Below are 19,072 nucleotides of genomic sequence, written 5' to 3'. Positions count from 1 at the left end.
TTGCACCTTTAAGCATGTATTTACAGCACCACACTGTATTATTTAAAGTTTCTGAGAACCTTGGTTTTATTATTATCAAATATTGTTGCTCAGAGTTTGGGTCTTAATTAGTGCACAGACATGAAGAGGAGCAGGCAGGGCAGATAATCAATATGCTGGTGCCTTAATTCAGCAGATGCAAATCTGGAAACTGAAGTGAAATAGTGAGTCTTTCTTACACACTTGAACACAATTAAAATCCAAGTTAAGGTGTTGCTACGCTTGGTATGCCAGAGCTGTTTGTCAGCTCTTCACTAAGGCAAGATTCATAGTTAATAGATCCTCAAAATGGATAAATATCATCCTAATGGATTTAAAGTTGAATCATCTGGCTGAAAACCTGCCTGCAGAATGGCATGAATCTTCTGAGGGCTGACCTGTGGCTCAGGGGTAACTTTCCATAATCCTCAGCCCGTGTTCTCGTGTATTTCCTTCCTCAGCAGGGTTTTAGGGCAGCACAGGACACAGAGATGCTGCTGCCACAGGACAGCACAGCCTCCCCCCCTGCCCCTTCCCATGTGAACAGTAAATGAGAAAACACTTGATTTTTATCTTAGTGATGTATGTGCTTGTATTGCTTAGAATGAACTTGGATTCTGCTGGGCATTTTCTTATCAGGGCTGGAAAGCTGTTTCAGATGTGTTTCTGTAACAAGAAATGCCAGGATAGGGATCAGGAACAATACAAACAGCCAAGTAAAGGCAGTGGGAGCTAAATCTGGATTTACTGGAATCCACCAGGCTGCTCTTTAGCTGGAGTTACAGTCAAGTATGAATCTGCTGTGAGACTTTGGACCTAGTATGTTAATATATTACTCCTGACAATAAATGACTTCATGGATTCATTTGGAGAAAAATATGGTTCAAAGATGGAATAAAGCAGTGGTGAATCAGGATTCTTATCCCTCAGAGTTATTATGCCAAAGGCAGGGTAGCAAATAAATACTGCTGGTGCTGAGCATTAAGTTTGCTCATTATAAATGCAGAGTCCTGTCCCAGTCTCCAGCGTGATTTCATCTGGGAGCATTGCCATAAGGATTACAAATGGCTTTCAGCCTGAAAATTGGTATGTATTGCTCTAAACTTCCAGTGGGGAGTTAGCAATTTATCCTTCAGATAATCATCTTGTGTTAAGTTGAACATCTTAGTGTAACTTTTTGCTACATGATAAACTGGCTCCTATGAATAATTTACTGCAACTGGCAACCCACTTCAGCTCTGAAGTCTTTAAAAAGTCTGATGGCTTTTCAAAGTTGAATAACAAACTTGGAGCCAAAAATCCCATTGCACTTGAAGTCAGTGGAATTTCAGTGTTAATTGCAATGGGGATCACAATTTGACCTTTCAGGGCAAGCTGCTCAAGAACAGAAGCTCTACATGACATCATTGAGAGGCCAAAGCTGTGCATTCGTGTCCAAGTAAGCAGAGCTCATTTACCTTCCCCTGTACTCTGCAACATCATGGCAGGACTGTGCAGATTTTATCTTGTCTAGGTATTTGAAATATTTTCACTGGCAAGAAAACGTTGGTTGAATTGTCTGGGGTTTAATTTATTCCATGGCAGGTTTAGGGTGTGTTCTGCACTGCACCACTGCAACACATGAGATGTCAGCGTTGCACCAAAATTATCCTTCCAGCCCTAGGGGAAATGGCCATGGCCATGGAGCTGGTGACTTTCAGAAAGAGCAGCAGCACCTTTCAATCTGCCAGGGTCTGACTGAGTGGCTGATCTGAGCCAGTGAGGTCTGTCCCAGCCTTTTGGTCTGGCCAGGCTGGGCCAGAGCTGAAATACGAGAGGGAATTCTGAGGATCGTGTTTAGCATCATCCCCCAGTGAAAAACAGAAGCAACCAAAGCTTGTCAGAGGATCTTTAACATCAGCAAAGAAATATTCTGCATGCACGTGCTGGGTTCCAATGCCCAGTCTCAGCTCTAACCCTTTGTAAATCAGCAGCTCTTATTTCCAGTTTGGAGCACTCCTGTCCAGCTCCCTCCCTGTCCCTGTCCCTGTCCCTGTCCCTGTCCCTGTCCCTGTCCCTGTCCCTGTCCCTGTCCCTGTCCCTGTCCCTGTCCCTGTCCCTGTCCCTGTCCCTGTCCCTGTCCCGTGTGTGAGCTGGGCAGGGTTTTTGGGGAGCTCTGGCTGAGCAGAGGATGCACTCTGGCAGTGAGAGAGCTCTGCCAGTGACATGTCAAGAGTACAGCTGAAAGCAGAATTTGTCTCAGAGGGGTGGAATAGCAGGGCCAGAAGACCCTTTGTTCTGAATGTCACACCTGAGATTCAGGGGAGATTGTGACTCCAAGCACAAACTCTCCGTTTTCTCTTCCCTGCTGATTTGCTGCATGAGATTGCATCAGGAGAGAGGGAGAATCCTTGCATTCCCCAAAAATGAGCAAGGGAATGGCTTGCTCCAATGACAAAGGGTGCAGCTGCTTCTCCTTATTTCTGGAGTGGGTCTGAGGAGCAGTACTGAGTACAGCTTTTGTTTTCATTGCAATATTATACATTTTCTTGATAGTCAACCAAATTTTTAAAAACTGTTAAGTTTAGAATATTAAATAGAAAAAAAATAACATTGAGCAAACTAGTTCACCTGAAATGCAGGTGTGGAACATTTCAAACACCTCATTTTCTCTAATAGTTTCTAGTCATTATGATGATTTCCTGAGAATCCTATCCAGCTCTCAACTACCACTCATTCATGTTCTCATCCTTTCCATATCTTTATCCAGGACAAATAAATGGCTTTTCTTGAGAAAAAGATTGTTTGACAAAAATAAGTATACCTTGACTAAACCTCACACTTTCACCTCCTATGAGGATTTGGGGAACCATTTTATTATTTTAATTGTGTGATACCAATCTCGCTTTTCTTGTTTCGGTGTGAATAGACAGAGAGATTATTGTGGAGAGCAAACAGAAATGAAGTGATGGCTTTAGATGGGACACTTGTAGTAAAATAAATTCAAGAAAGCTACAGAATAGTTGGTCCTTTAGCTGAAAGGTGCCAGTTTACAGACAGGAGGGTATTGGCAGGCCAAGTTTCTCAGCAGATATTAAAAAAGGGAGAGGTGCCAGCGCCACGGGCTCAGGGCACACATTGAGATTTCATGGATCACAAATCCTGCCCGGGTTTTTACAGAGCTTCTCACTGATGGTACTGCTGAATCCTTGCAGATTCACTTCTTGAGAAGCTGAGTGCCTTTTGTCCAACCAAACTGATTTCCTGAGCAGAAGTTCTCCCTGACAGGTGCCCAGGAGACACAGTTGTACATCAGTGCTGCTGTGGTGAAAAAAACAAGATGGTAAAATGCCGTGGGCTAGAGCAGAAATGCAGTGAAATGTAGGGAGGTTTATCTTGTGACAGATGAAGGGAGCAGAGGGATTGGTACCTGGTGCTTGGGTACCAATATCCAAGCAGGGTTCTTTCTGTGGAAATTCAGAGCTCCTCCGGGAGAATGTGTGTGATGATGATGATGTGAGACTGTGTGCTTGCTTTGCTGAGGAACTTGGAATGAACGCTGGAAATCAGCATACAGCGAGTGTCTTGACTTCAGTGGAACTAAATAAATTTTTGTCTAAGGTCTAATCCCTTGAACAAGCACTGCTGTAACATTTGCTGTTGTGGCTGAAACGAAAAGTCCAGATTCTGAGTAAAATTTCCAAAGTTACCCCAACAACTTTGTAGTCCATGTTTAGTGTCCAGTCATTTGGACTTCCAAATGGGAAATACTGGAGAGGTTGTTGAACAAATCACTGCCCTGAATTACCGCAGAATTTCTGTCCTGTTGTGTTGGTTGATGGTGACATTTGCAACATTGTAGAAAAAATGTGCTGGTAAAATGCATTTTGCCCATTTCTTTTCAGGTGTTTTAAGCAAAAGTGCCTCAATTGTCCATTTTGTGAAGTGGACTGCAAAACAGCTCGTGTGCTTGTTGATGCTGGTTAAAAGCATCCTCCTCAAGGACTGCTGTGACCATTTATCTGTTCAACAACTTGTTTAAATCACAAGTGCATGCTGTGTGTTTATAGGGAGACAGGGTGTTACAGCATGAGCATGGTTTTAATCTGTAAGGCCATACTCTACCTGAAGGTCAATTTAAAATATGTGCAATAAAAAGGCATAGATGTGCATAGCTAACATGTGCATTTTGAGAGGGTAATTCAGTTATTGTAGCTCGGGTAATCTCCTACAGCCTGCTCCACAAAACTAATCTGTGCACCACCCTTTAATAAAAAAATCCCAAACTGTAAGCCACATAAAAAAAATTTTAAAATCTCAAAAAGTATTTTGGAGAATGCGAGTAAGGAAATAGAAACAGGAAGATCTGGTATGAAAGCAGTTAAAATATTTTTAATATATGAAATTATTTAAAGGGAGTCTTTACTGTGGTTTCATATGTAGTGGCTTTAGGTTTCAGACTAGAACAGTAATCAGTAGTGTCAATTGTTATTCTCTTTTACCACATGGATCTCCTCCCTTCATCCCAACAGTTATTACTGTGTTCCTCCAGTGCAGGGACTGTTTCACTCTCAGGGTGGGGGACAGGAACCAGGGACTGTCAGTAGGTTTTAAGCAAAGTTTTCTGGCCAGTGCAACACAAACCAGTGCATCCCTGTTGACTGACATGCTGCTCAAACTGAATTTTGAGAGGCTGTGTGCTTTTGATGTGATTCCTCCAGTAGGGAAACACAGCAGTCAAGCTGCAAGGTTGTGCAATGTTTTCAATTCTGAAGTGAAGTAAGAAATGGATTTATTGTATAAGAGACTAAAATGTTTGTAATGATATATAGAAGAGTTAAATATTGTCCACATTACTGGGTAAGCAAAGTGACATCTTGAAAGGGCCTTGCAGGCCAGGCTGCCCCCAACCACCTCCTGGTTAATTTTAGTTTGGTTTTACATGCCATTTACATTTTACTCACCCAGTGAAAGGGGCCTTTCCCAACACCAGGCGAGAATTCAAGATTTCTCACCTCTTTTTCTAACTGGCCCACAATGAGAAATGAAGTGATATTAGCAGGTAGGCTCTCTTAATTAGCAAGCTACTAATTAAATCTGTTGGGCATAATTGTATTTGATTGTTCTGCTTCTGTAGACTTTTGCCAACAAGCAGAATTGAGTAGTTCCTCCAGCCAGAGCCATGGTTCTGCTTCTTCCCAGGCTGAACCACTGCTGCTTTGACAGCACAGAAAGCTGCTGGAGCTGCAGTGTGAGCTGGTTTGTATGTCCAGAGGGTGAAATGATTGCTGGAGCTGCAGTGTGAGCTGGTTTGTGTGTCCAGAGGGTGAAATGATTGCTGGAGCTGCAGTGTGAGCTGGTTTGTGTGTCCAGAGGGTGAAATGATTGCTGGAGCTGCAGTGTGAGCTGGTTTGGCTCTGTCCAGAGGGTGAAATGATTGCTGGAGCTGCAGTGTGAGCTGGTTTGTGTGTCCAGAGGGTGAAATGATTGCTGGAGCTGCAGTGTGAGCTGGTTTGTGTGTCCAGAGGGTGAAATGATTGCTGGAGCTGCAGTGTGAGCTGGTTTGTGTGTCCAGAGGGTGAAATGATTGCTGGAGCTGCAGTGTGAGCTGGTTTGTGTGTCCAGAGGGTGAAATGATTGCTGGAGCTGCAGTGTGAGATGTTTGCTCTGTGCAGAGGGTGAAATGATTCCTGGAGCTGCAGTGTGAGCTGGTTTGCTGTGTCCAGAGGGTGAAATGATTGCTGGAGCTGCAGTGTGAGATGTTTGCTGTGTCCAGAGGGTGAAATGATTCCCTGCAGCCTTTGGGCCAGGCTGCCCAAGGCTGAGGTGTCTGAGCTGATAAAAGCAGCTCAGCCCCCAGGGTTTGCAGGCATGCTGCTTTCCTTGTGCAGAGCTGCAGATTTCACTTCTCAGAGTCAGAACCAAGCCTGCTCGTTGGTTTCCAGTGACTGATACTGTCATTAAGGAAAAAAAAATGCAATCCCCCTTTATTTTCTTGTGTCGTGTTTTCTGTGACAACGTGCTGAAATGAAATATCCTGCCTGTTAGTTAAAAATTTCAATAACTGACAATTTCCCTTTATGTTTTCTAGTAGTAGTTTCAGGTAAGAGGTGAACAAGCTGCAACAAAATTTTATCTGCAGCGTGTCCTAACAATTCCCTTTTAAGATCATCTTGACCTTATAGCCTTTGCTCTGTCACTACCTCAGTCTCTCTCAAAAAAAAACCCAAAAAAAGGTCTAAATAGATCATGGGCATGTCTAAAATAGTTGCTCTTGGCCTGTCTAGGAAGTGCATTCTAAATGTTTATTGGTTTTTGAGGCATCAGTTCTGTTTGCAGGAATGTTAATAACCAGAGCTGTGGATGCAGTGTGATCCTGTTGGTGTGCCCACAGTTCTTCCACTTCAACCCTTCCTTCAGTCAGAACCATCCATTCTGGAAATGTGTCCTGCCACTCCTTTCACTACCCTGCTCTCCTCCTGGAGGGCACGACTGAACTCTTCAACTTTCCTGTGTTCAACCTCTTAAAACTTTCACTCCATTTCAGCCAGCTCAGGCTTGTCACCTTTCTGTGGGGTGAAAACAATGAAACTTCCTTAAGGGGGGAAAACCTTGGAGTATTCTAAACTATTAATGGTAATTAATTTTAACTCAGTTCTGTCAGGTTACATCTGCCCTGGCAGTGTTACAGGAAGGTAAAGAGGGGACAGGATCTTGTCCAAAACATCACCATTTGTTGTGATTGTATTCAATCCCTGCATTGACTGTTTCCAGCACTCCATTTATTGATAGATTGATTGATTGATAGTTGTTTATTTATTTATTATTTATTTATTTATTTCATGAAGCTCCTAAATCTTTTGGCTGACCTGGCTTGTTCTGCTTTTTCTGCTTTCTCTCCTGTTTTACCATTTTTCACAAATGAGAACGCTCACACATAAAACAATTTACAACATCACCAGTGAAAAAATACCAGGGAAGTCTGGGCACTGAGAAGATTCCCAAATGCACCCAGCATAATTTCCAGTTTCCCTTTGGTTACAGATGAATGGAATAGCTACAGTGAATGACAGGGACATTCATTTGGTGCCTCTGCCACCACTGAGTTACCAAAGTCCTCACACCTACAGCCTGATGTTTCCATTTCATCTTTCTCATGGCCCTTCCAAGAAAAGTCTGATTTTAGCAAAATAATTTCCATTTGTGATCAGCAAACAGGCAATGCTGCCAGAGTTGTGTGTTACCATTTGGGCTTACATGTAACCTGTCAATCTGAAGGAGGACTTATCCCATCCATCCTTCCTCTTCCTTTTCTTCCTTCTAGAGAAACCTCCCACGTTTCTGTGCAGTCAGAGAGAAGGAATTTGTGTAACACAATAAACTCATGTCTTTGGTCCCAGGTGTAATCCCTGAGGCCTCTTCTTTGCTAGAAATACAGAGCAGCCAGTGTCTGTCCCTTTTCCTTCTCGTGTCTGTGCATTGGCATTGATAGAAGAGAATGAGAACAAATTCCCTGAAGGGTGGCCATGCTGTTCTCTCTCCTGCCACTGCCTGACACCAGTTGCTAATAACTATTTTTTGTATATAGTAGCTGTTTCAAGTGTGGGGTTTAGCATTTGTTTGTAGAAAACCTTCATTTATCTTTGTTCTGTAAATGGTTGAGATACTCTGAACTCCTGTGCTGCTGTTCCCTGTTTTTACCTCTCCAGCCAGGTGTTATCCTCAGAGGAAATAGTCTGATCAGAGCTGATTCAAGCCAATCCCAGGGTGTGGATCTTCCTCTTTGAAAACCCTCACCATGACCACAGAAAACAGAAGAGCACATGATGAGCCAATAATCAGTTGTATTTGCATATTTCCTCTTAAATCCTTAACCAGCATTTAAGCAATTAATTTTTAATTTAGACCAACTTTTAAAATGTTGTATTGCTTCCTGCATGAAAGGAAATAATTTAAAAGCCACTATGGGGCCAACCTACTGCTATTTAGTATTTTTATCTTTGCCATTAGCTTTGGGTAAAAGTTCTGTTCCTGTGTAGAGGCCACAAATGTTGTTTGTGCTTCCTGTTGCAGAATGTTTATTACACGAGCAGTCAGCAGCTGCACCTGGGTGTTCTGAGCCCCACCATCGACGATGATGACAACAGATGCCTGGTGGATGTCAACAGCAGGCCCAGGCTCATTGAATGCAATTATGCCAAAGCCAAGAGAATGAAGCTTTACTGGCAATTTACTCAGGTAATTCTTCCCCAGCAGCCATTTCAGAAAGGTTTAAAGCTCTGTTTCTGTGTCAAGGCATGAGTAATCTGTTTACTAACAGAACAGAAGCAGATTTATCCTGGATTTCTTTGCACAGAGCCAGGAAGTGGGTGTTTAGGTTTGATCCCAAAGTCATCCACCTCACTTAGGGTACAAAACTTGTATTATATTTTCTGAGTTCACCATGAATAACTTGTTTCTAAAGCAGAGTCCTGTTAGGGGGGGAAAAAAGGTTATTTAAGTGGAGTCAAATGCAAAGTAACCTTTTAGGAAGGAGGAACATAAATATTTTTGTTTGTTTTTTTAGAAGTAGCAACTCAGAAATGGAGGTAGTGGATCATTGGTGATAGCAGCCTCATAATGAGCTAGTTCTGCAGTTTTTTCTTAAAAATGCTTGTGCTTTACACACGAGTGTGAGAGAGGCAGAAAGAGGCTCAAGGAAAGGCTGAGAGGAGATTTCAGTGATGAGAATGCTGAACCCTAATGCCAGGGCTGGTGTCCTCATTCCTGGCTGATTTAGAAACATAAGGGAGAGTAAAGAAGGCACAGCAGTTCTGGGGCTAGAGAAGGTGCTGTGCCAGTAACACTCCTGGAGATGGCTCTGGTTCAGCTGGGAGGAAAGGGCAAGGTGTGACCAGGACACCCCAGTGTTTCCACACGGGGATACAGGTTACCCTGCAGACAAAACAGCTTCCAGTGGCTGGAAGATAAAGACAGTCAAACTCTGCTTTTCAAAGAAAGATGAGCTTTTCCCAAGGTAAGTTTAGCACCATGGAACTCTGCCACGTCAGGTACACTGGTGAATCAATGAAATGAAATTACTTTCTAAAACAAGTGCAGGATTGGCTTCTGGTGGGAGTTTGCCTGGTGTCACAGCTGCTCCTCTGCAGTTTGGAGTCAACAAATCCAGCTGGCCATTCCAGTCCACAGGCTGAGGCTCAACATTCAAAGCAATTTTTTTTTTCCCTGCATTTAATTTTTCTGTAACATCCCTGTGGGTTTGCAGGTATCTCTTCTGTCGTCTCAATAATTTAACAGCCTTTAGCCATATACTTTAGAACCTCATTAATACAATTAGTATCAATCTTGGTGCAGACAACATCTGGACATTAATCAGTAAAGCAAAATATTAGCTTGTTTTGTATTTATACTTGAAAGTAATTTAGGTCTTTAAGAGGTAACTCTCAAGCAACTGATCTGAAATCCCTAAAATGGCCCCTCAAGGGCAAAATTTTAATTGTATCTTCTCACAGATTTTAACACTAGTCTTTTCATGAGGGGAGCCTCACTGTATCCATCTCTGCACTTGATTTTTTATATCATTTTTAAAAAGTATAATTAACATTGAAGAGTATTTCAGTAACATTTTAGCATGGTCCACCTATCCAGTGATTGCACTGTACACCCCAAAGTTTTGGTGACAATGAATGGTTTCTGCTGCAGGATACTGCTGCTATTTCATAATACTGATTATATCAGATTGTATTTTTTTGGGGGGTGGGGGGCAGCAGCAGAAGGCCTTGATAATTGAACTATTAAATGATTTAAAAATGTGATTTAATGGTATTAGGTTTGTTGCAATTCCACATTCCAGCTACAGTCTCTCAGTGAAGGTGCAGTGCTAATAAATAAACTCAACTGGATGGCCTCTCTCTTCCTTCTGCAAAGGAACTTCTCCCCAAGAGAAGTTAAAGCTAATTAGTTGTTCCTTCATGATAAATTAAGAGACAAATGAAATAATTAGAAGTTTTCTGTTAAAAAAGGGTTTTGCTAATACCTAATACAATTAAAGTGTCATTATTTCTCAACATACTGCCTGGTGGCCAGCCCTGGGCAGGATTTGTGAGTTGGGAGAAAGTTCATTGATGTAATCAAGGCTTGCCAGGATCAACTGATGGACTCCATTTGAAGTGCTCCCATTTAGTCTGCTGAAAAGATGTGTTTGTGTAACTGTCTTGGAAGCTCTCTCTCTCTCTCTCAAAACTCTCTTTTATTACTTTTTTAAAGGTCTGGTATTTCTTTTGCATATGTGCAGTGAGCAGGACTGCTGTGAGTATCAGGAGTGTAAGCACTGATGTTTATATAGTTTGAAATTTGTGAAAAATTAATAAAAATGTAGGTGCCTTTTGTAGCACTTTCCCCTGGCTGCAGCTATGCCTCAACTTCCCTGGATTCTTCTTCATTCCATGAAAATGCCTGGTGGTATAGGTAAGGAAAAATACTGCAGTGCAAGTGGAGAATTGTCTCAGAAAGGGAACAGGAAACAGACTGACCACCCAAAGCAGGATAAAAAACCAAAGTAGGATAAAATTGAATTAGATTTCCCTGATCAGCACAAAAAATCTGTATTTTCTCTGCTTTACAGACACTTTAAATCAGTTTGAGAGGAAACACTATAATCTGAGAGGCCCCACAAGAGTCTGTGGTGGGATATGGACAGCAATCTGGTTGATAGAAAACTGTACAGCTTTTTTTAAAAACAATATCCTTCAGACAGGATTTTAGGAAGGAGCTTTCCTTATACTGTGTAATGATGAGTGAATTCCACATGACAAAAGTAGAAGATGGAGTTATCTTCAGGGGACTCCTTGCTCCTATAGATCTATTAAAGAATGATTTAATTAATCATTAAATCATATCTTTTAGATCAGCAGTGTGTGTTTACACATATACATATGCTTGTGCATATATATCAAACATGATTTCTTGTTTTATTTTAATTTACCTTTTACTTTGGTTTTAAAATTTTTAATTTCCTGTCTATCTCCAGTTGCAGGCAGCTGGAGTCAGGCAGCCAGATGTCCACTGCTACCTTGTGGACAGAACTGTGGTTTGATGGGCAGGCACTGGGAGGGAGGCATCACTTCTTTATATCCTTTGTGTCCTCAGGTATCTTTGTCCTGTACAGAAACTTGCATTGAGCATTCAAAGCTTGCAGAATGTGTTTGTATAATCAGGATCTCTCTGAGCACATTTCCATGCTCCACAGTTTTGTACAGCTGCCAAGTGCAATGAGACCCCATAAAATGTAGGCTTTGGTGGCATTCATGCTTCTAAAGCTTCTTCAAGTGTTTATAACAGTAATTATGTCAAATGATGTAAATTAGCCCAGCAAAGACTCCCATCAACTGGGTGGCGTTTAAGAATGTTATTGTTCAGGCTGTTTGTCAAGCCTTCTCTTAGGGAAATGTTTGTGTTGGAAATACTCCTATGCTGGAATGTGTTCTAGGTGTTTGACAGCTCAGCTAGTTCAGTCTGTCTCATCACGTTCTCATTTCATCAGAACAAAGAGTTTGGAGCAAAAAACCAGTGAGTGATCAGAAATTAGCCAAGGCAGAGAAGACAGAGGCAAGAATTACATGGTAGTAAAATGGTCATAATTGCAGTACAATCCTGTTTGAAATGTGGTCTCGAGGAAGCTGCTTGGGCCTCTCGCAGCACGAGGAAAGCCAAAGCTCAGGCTGAGCTGCTTTTGGCGAGGACCAGGCACTGCTGGCTGTGGCAGTGAGTGCTGGCCCAGAGCAGCAGCTCAGCAGCATTTACTGTCCCCAGGCTCAGTGAGGCTGCTGGGGATGCTGTGATGGTGCTGCAGGCTCTGCTGGGTGGCAGGGAAGGGGCTGTGAGCTGTGGGAAAGGAAGGCCAGAGCACCTGGACAGGTGAGGCCTCGGGCCATATGTCAGTAGAAATGGCCTGTGGCCAGCCCAGTTCTCTGATGTGATCAGGTTTGTGGCTGTTCTGGAGAAGCAGTGCATCCTCAGTGCTGCACTCAGGTTTTCCAGAGGGCAAATCCCCCTCCCCCAGATTTGGGAAATTTTAAGGAGCCTCTCGGTCCCCAGTGTGCTTTCTCAGGTTTGTTGCTGATGCAGGGTCGCTTGCCTGCCCTACGAGTCTCTCCGAACCTCAGCTGGGTGGCAGCAGATCAGTTCACTTAAGAAAGTTCACTTACCCCCTTAGGGCTCCTCCAGAGGCATAGCAAAGGCAAAAGGAGGAGTTTTTTTCTGTAATTACTCTTTATCTTGAACTATCTTCCTGTTTCTGTTTTGCTGGACAGGGATGTGACTATTCCATTCTAACCAGATGAGACACATTCTCACTTTCTGCTGTTGTGAGAAATGCAACAGGGGAGAGCTCTCTGTAAAAAGAGGCTGAGAAAGGACACCAGGCTGAGCTAAAAACTTGGGATTAATAATTTACAGCTGTTTCTTACTTAGTTAATTTAAGTAATTTGGCTTCCAGTGTGGTTGCTGTAGAAAGGTAGGAAGAATCTGCAGCTGTAGGGATGGACACTCAGCACATCCTTCATGGGAGGGAGAAGATGTGCAGGGCCTGCTCTCAGCACTGTCCTGTTCCCATGTCTTCTGAAAACATTGCTTGTGCATGGTGTGGAGAACCGTGATTCCAGTCACTGCTGAAGGTTTCCACAGGATGGATTCCCATTAATGAGGGTTTGGAGAGAGTGGTTTGTGCTATGGCCAGAAACTGTAAATAAAGTTGGTTGCTTGCAGCTGTAGTTTCAATATGTATTTCCTGAATATCATGGTAGGAATTGCTTGGGAAGGAAAAGGGAAGGCAGACAAACATATTAATTACTGAGTTGTTACAGGTATTCCTCAGATAAATATGATGATTTAGATCTTATTTTGATATTAGGTAATAGATAAGGAGATCTTCTGTTTAGCTGTATAAAGAAAGCATAGACCTTAAAATTACTGAATCTACATCTTGTTCCTCCTGCAGGCTTTGGTCTTTCATTTATCTAATGAAAATAGAGGTTGTGCAGGTCTACATTACCACATCCCAGGGCAGCAAGGGAGTGCAACTGAGTGCCAGGATGAAACAGGGGGCTGGGAAGCAGCTGGAGAATCTCTGTACCGAGTTCAGATCCCCTTGCTGGGCACAAAGAGTGCAGAAGCAGAGCCCAGCACCGTTATCCAGCTCCCTAATGCTGATGTCCCCTGCTGCTCTCATCCCACAGCCAGGACATCAGCCTGCAAGGGGGATTTGTCTCAGCAGAGCTGAGTGTGTCTAACTCGCCACATTCTTCCATCCTGAGAGCCACAGGCTGGCAAAGCAGCATCACTGATGTACCAAGAGTTTGGGTTTATGTGCTATTCCTAAGCACAAAGGGTGCCAATACTCTCAGCGTGTCTCTGGAGCTGAGGACATGCTGTACTGCTGTAGCACTGTCATTGGATGGAGATCCTGTTCAAAGAGACACAGACTCTGATCCTGCAGGAGAACTGTAAAGAGAAACAAAACCTAATTACTCAATGAAATGAACCAATAGACTGGGTGAAGCCCTGTATTTTGGTGATTGTTCTGATTGTTAAGTGAGCAGTGTTGCCAAGTGTGGGTTTGAACCTCAGATATGAAGGAGCATTCCACAAACCCCAGGGGCTCAGTCTTGGTGTAGGGGTCCAGTACAGCAGCAGCAGCATTTCTACATTTAGGTATTCTTTGCCCATTTTTTGTTCAAATATTACCCCAGCTTGCCTGTATTAATATTTGAACTAAGTGGATAACTGCACAGGGTGTTATAGCTGGAGGACGAGGATGCTGAACCACTGTTCTGCTCAGACATGAGAAAACAATAGTTCATGTTTCAATTTTCATTTTGTTCTAGTAAATTTGTCTCTAAGACGTGTAATTTAATATTCTTGTCATATTTTAATATGACAATATTAATTTTTAAAAAGGTTTATTAAAATTTTTTTTTTTTATTCACCAAGAACTACATCTTACTATAAGCCTATAAACATTTTAATACCATTTAAGCAGAATGGAATTGAGAAGTACAAAAACCTGCATACATGCTTTCTCCATTTTGAATACTTGACTGCAACTTAAGTATGAAAATGTATGCAAAAACATGCACAAAAAATATGGAATAGAAATATTACTACACAATATTGTGTTTTAACAACTGATGCTAGATTTGCTTGGCAATTATCGCTAACTGACGTTAAATTTACTTGTTAATTATTGCAGTAGCTAGTGGTAACCAACATTTCATTGTATCAGTTTAGTTTTCTATTTGGAGTAATTTTCTAGTAGCAAGTTTTAATCTTTGCAAATTGGTGTAGAACTTGCCAGCTAGAAAGTTTGTGTGAAAAACAGCAGTAAAATGAGCTCTTAGTGGGTGCATTTCAGATCTTTCCTAGCATATCACATTATGCAGTATTTACTCTCCTGAGAACCACATTTAAGCTCCAAAGACACTTGTGCTGAATTAATTCAGAAGAAAGTTAACACACAGCCATGTTTTGCCTTCATTTAGATATTTGCATGCTTTATTTACAGAGAAATTGGTTGGGGTTGCAGAGATTGTCCCCAGTTTCAGCTGCCCAGCCAGGCTGATGCAGCAGGGCCCTGGCTGCCACTGTCACATCAGCTGTGCCAGAGCATCCCAACAGCCCCAGTGAGGAGCAGAACTCACCAAGGGCAGGGCCAAGGCCAGCTCCAGATCTGAGCTCTGCTTTGGCTTCTCCTTTCCTTCACTGCCCCAGCCCCTGTTGGGTTTTGTGTTCCCCACCTGTGGGACAGATGGAGGCAGTCTTGCTGTTATTATTTCTAAATTCCCAGCTGAAAACAAAGCTCTGTCCCTATCAAGTCAGTAAAAGTTGCATCTTTAATCCCAAAGGAGACAAAAGCAGTATGTATGTAAGCAAGATTTGGCTACCAAATAGTCACCTGCAGACTGAGATAAGGAGAAAAATGTTCCCTTGGAAGTCAAATAAATCAGGATGAAAAAAATGACAAGAAAAGTATTTGTTACTCAGTGAAACGATCAGGCCATCAAGCCTGGTGTCCTGAACCCAAGAGTGGTGACACTCAGTATATCAGACCAAAAAAAATAGATTATTTTCATTACTGTCTGAGTAAACTGCACAAGGTTTGTGCTGCAGCAGAAAGGACATTCCCAATATCAGTTATAATCAGATTTGTGTGGGTTGTGAGGAAAAAGCCATTTTCAATAACTAGAGCTATGATCGGAATCCCAGAGAGCCCAGCCTAAATTCCCATATTAGGATATGCTGATCAATTGAAATAGTGGTGCAAATTCATTTCCTAATTTTCTTCACTTGGCACTCAATTTATTTCTTAGGCTCTAGAGACAGGTTTAATCATAAGCATAATAATGATAATGCAAGTAGTTCAGTTTCTGGGTTAAAATGCATTAAGCGTCCTTCTTATGGAGCATTCAGATTAGGAAACTTAGATTAATTAAATACAACACACACACAAAAGAAATAAAATTGTCATTCAGTATTTTTGTTTTCCAAGGGAGGATTTTCTCACAAATAATCTTATCTAAACCTCATAACCCTTTGGAAATCTGTTAACATGTCTGCAAAAAATACAGAAAGCTTAAATTTCCTAATTGTGCCGAAAGGATTATTCGTTTGTTTGGCTGAAGAAGAGGAAGTGGGTATAACCTGTGCCAAGGCTGGTGAATTGCAGTGGGAAGTTGTGCTCTTCACCTTAGAGCGATGTTTTCATCCTTAGGGAGAGAAAGAGAGGAGGAACAAGGCAGGGAGGGGCTCCTGGGCACGAGCTACATCTGCAAGATGTGCATTTCCTAAATATCATGGTAGGAATTGTCCAGGTTCTGGACTATCAGCAAGACATTGAGTGCTGGGATGTGTCCAGGGATGGGCTGGAGCCCGAGGCTGAGGATGATGGGGGTGTTGAGCCTGGAGAAAAGGAGGCTCCTGGGGCTCCCTGTGAAAGGAGGCTGTAGCCAGGGGGTGTTGATCTCTTTTCCCAGTGACTGGATGAGGGAGTTGTGCCAGGAGAGGTTTAGATTGTGTATCAGGAAATATTCCTCCCCTGGAAGGTTGTCAAGCAGGGGAACAGGATGCCTGGGGAGGTGGTGGAGTCCCCATTCCTGGAGACATTTAAAAGACATAGAAGTGGCACTTAGGGACGTGGTGTGGTTTGGTTATGGAGCTGACAGTGCTGAATTGATGCTTGAACCCAATGATCTAAAAGGTCTTTTGCCACCGAAACACTTCTGTAATTGTGTACACCACAATGATATTACTTGAAACAGGGAGGCAAAACCTAGGGATACAATTTGCTGCATCACAGATCACAAAATTAATTAACTAGATTAATTACCTGGTCCAGAAGGCTGCCCCAGGCAATGGTCAGTGCTTGCTGTTTCACAGAAATGTTCTCTGCTGTGAGCCAGCAGTTCACTGTGAGTCCAGGAGGAGGATTCCCTTCTTGACTCCTCATGTGCTCTCTTGGAGAAGATTGAGGCTTCATTCACCTCAATGATCATCTCAGCATGCCTAAAAAAAGTTATCATAAAATACTTCTATCATTAACAACTCTTAAAATTAACTCAGCCCATCAAAAACATCAAGTGAGTCAGTGAACACTGATGTCTGAGACAATGGATTCAACAGGTTTCCAATACTCCCATAAATCACAAGAGTTTTAGCAAATTTTTAATCTAACACTGCTTTTTTCCTTAGAAACTTTGTTTACCAGTTCCTCACTGCTATTCACAGGTGTTGGTGCTTTTGAACACTAAAGGCAGATCCCACTAATTTTCATTCCCCTACTAAGCAAAGTCCTGGTTTTATTTTATGTTACTATATTTTGTAATTCCCCAGCATCTCAATATTCCATCACACTTCAAAAATGTCTTTGTTGCCTTTCTCTGTCTTACACTTTAAACATCTTGAAGCAAGCCTAGTTCACAGAGATGAATCAAGCCTGAGTTGTTTGCAGAAATCATTTATATGTAATGTCAGAGTAAAAGAGGAAAAGGTAACTTTTCTGAGCTTTTCACAAGATGCATTACTAAAATATGCAAATAAAGCAAATATCTCCAGTACTCCTATCTTTTTCTTGGTTGTATCAAGATATTGTTTCACTAGACAGGCAGCTGTTGCATGGCACAATCAATGAAGATTGTAAAAAAACCTGGGTTTTAAAAAATGACCCTGCAGAAAACACTGGACAGAGCATTAACTTTGCACATTTTCTGTAGATCGCCTCCCACAAGACTCCAGAGGTGCTTAAACCACAGGATTTACCTGTAGCTGACTCTTCTGCTGGAGGGAGAGTGAAATGCAGGAGTTGCAGTTGTTGCTGTGAACTGACAATCATTTACAAGCACAGTTTGAGTTCCAGTTTGGAACAGGCACCGTTCTGAGTGCTGCAGGCAGGGCAGGGCAAAGGAACACACAGGTGTGAGCATCATCCCCTTCAGTGCCGAGGAAATAAAATCTGAAATCCCAGTCTGTGAATCACCTGCCACCAGCAAGAATCTCTTATTCCTTTAAGTTCCCAAAAAGGTGATTTATGACCTGTGCTGTTACTGCTTTCTCAGGACAGCTGTGCTCACAGAAACCAAGCACAGCTGCACAGCACCAAGCCAGTTTTTCCTTTTCCACAAAGGACTTGCTAGGTAAGCCTGGCTCTCAGAAGATCAACATACCACATCATCATCTGGATTTGTTATAAACCAGATAATTTTAAAAATAAAAACCAAACCATGTGATCAGCTGTAAATTCTGCATTTAGCCATAATTATCAGGGCTATTGGATTAAATATGGATAAAGGATTCCCTTTTCAATCTACTTTCCACTCTGCCACAGCCACCCACCCACCCTGAGACAGTGTTCAATAATTAATTCCAAAAATCACATAATAAACCTACAATACTTGCTTTTGCAGATGTTCTTCTAACATGTCAGGAAGCTTTCCTGGCCACTGCTTATACAGTAATAATTCATGTTTACTTCCTGAAAAATACCTTAGTCTGGCTAATGAATTCTACTCCAAAACTTCCATTTCCTTAATTTTATCCCAATTTTCTGTAGTAAACACAATTCCAGCTATCATACCCTAAAGATCTTCCTGGTATTTCAGTGAAGGCTTGAATGTAATTACTTTCAAGTTATTATTTTCTTAATCTTGCTATTAACAGGATTGCAGCCTGCTATGAATCTGTGATAAATATTTTTATATACGTGGAGAAATGTTAGTGATGGGTATAAATCCACATGTTCCATTTCTGATTTTTTTTGCTGTATCTCTATAATTTGTTTTATCTCTGTAATTTCTTTTCTATTCCAGTTACATTCTCTGTATGAAACTGCATTTCCTTGTACCAGGTTTAATTGCTTTTATTTTAATACCTTAATTAACAGTATCATGTATTTCTGCATCCTGTAGAGAGCTGGCAAATCAGCCCATCCAAACTAGAGTAAAGAGAACAGAAAATGCTTGCACAGACCTCCAGCTACTAAAACCTGCTCTGGACAGAGAGATGAGGCTGCTTCATTTGATTTGTCACAGCTCCAGTATTAAAAATTTGGTGCAGCATTATGAAAATCGAGCATTTATGAACATGTAAAACCTGAACACTTGGATGTCTCGGCAGAGGAATGAGACAAAATAGTGATGTGGACATTAAAGTGGTGTAGCTCACTGTCAGAGGATGTTTCACAGTATTTACACACTGAGTACCTGCAAGTGGATGGTGGCTGGCTTGGAAGTGTTTGGGTGGCTACCTGACAGCAGAACTCGAGTGCAGGAGGAGGGAAAAAATTCCTTTTTCCTTAAGAAATGGTTTGGCTGATCCCTATTATAACACCACTTAAGTTTACATTTTACATAGTAATTAGTTTTGTTTTGTATTGGAAAAACAAATTCACATTTTAAGTGTGTCTTGTAAAAATTCTCATTTGTTTTTCTACCCTGTAAAGAAAGATCTAAATAGCTAAACAGATAACAGTATATTTTAAATATACAAACCTGCTGTATGTGATACTCCATATACATAAAAGCAGTTA

General features: G+C 41.8%; 1 protein-coding gene across 2 annotated transcripts in view; it reads left to right on the top strand.

Moving 5' to 3' along the window:
• Positions 1-19,072, top strand: part of GALNT18 (polypeptide N-acetylgalactosaminyltransferase 18) — a 215,670-nt gene that overhangs the window by 190,762 nt on the left and 5,836 nt on the right. For both annotated transcript variants that reach the window (XM_058850246.1, XM_058850236.1), the window contains exon 11: positions 8,071-8,235. In XM_058850246.1, the coding sequence (XP_058706229.1) occupies positions 8,071-8,235 (165 nt within the window). The remainder of the gene's footprint in view (positions 1-8,070; positions 8,236-19,072) is intronic.

Source organism: Poecile atricapillus, chromosome 1, assembly GCF_030490865.1.
Source record: "Poecile atricapillus isolate bPoeAtr1 chromosome 1, bPoeAtr1.hap1, whole genome shotgun sequence".
NCBI classification, from domain to species: Eukaryota; Metazoa; Chordata; class Aves; order Passeriformes; family Paridae; genus Poecile; species Poecile atricapillus.
Note: the sequence above shows the minus strand (reverse complement) of the source record. Positions and strands in the feature narration are given on the sequence as shown.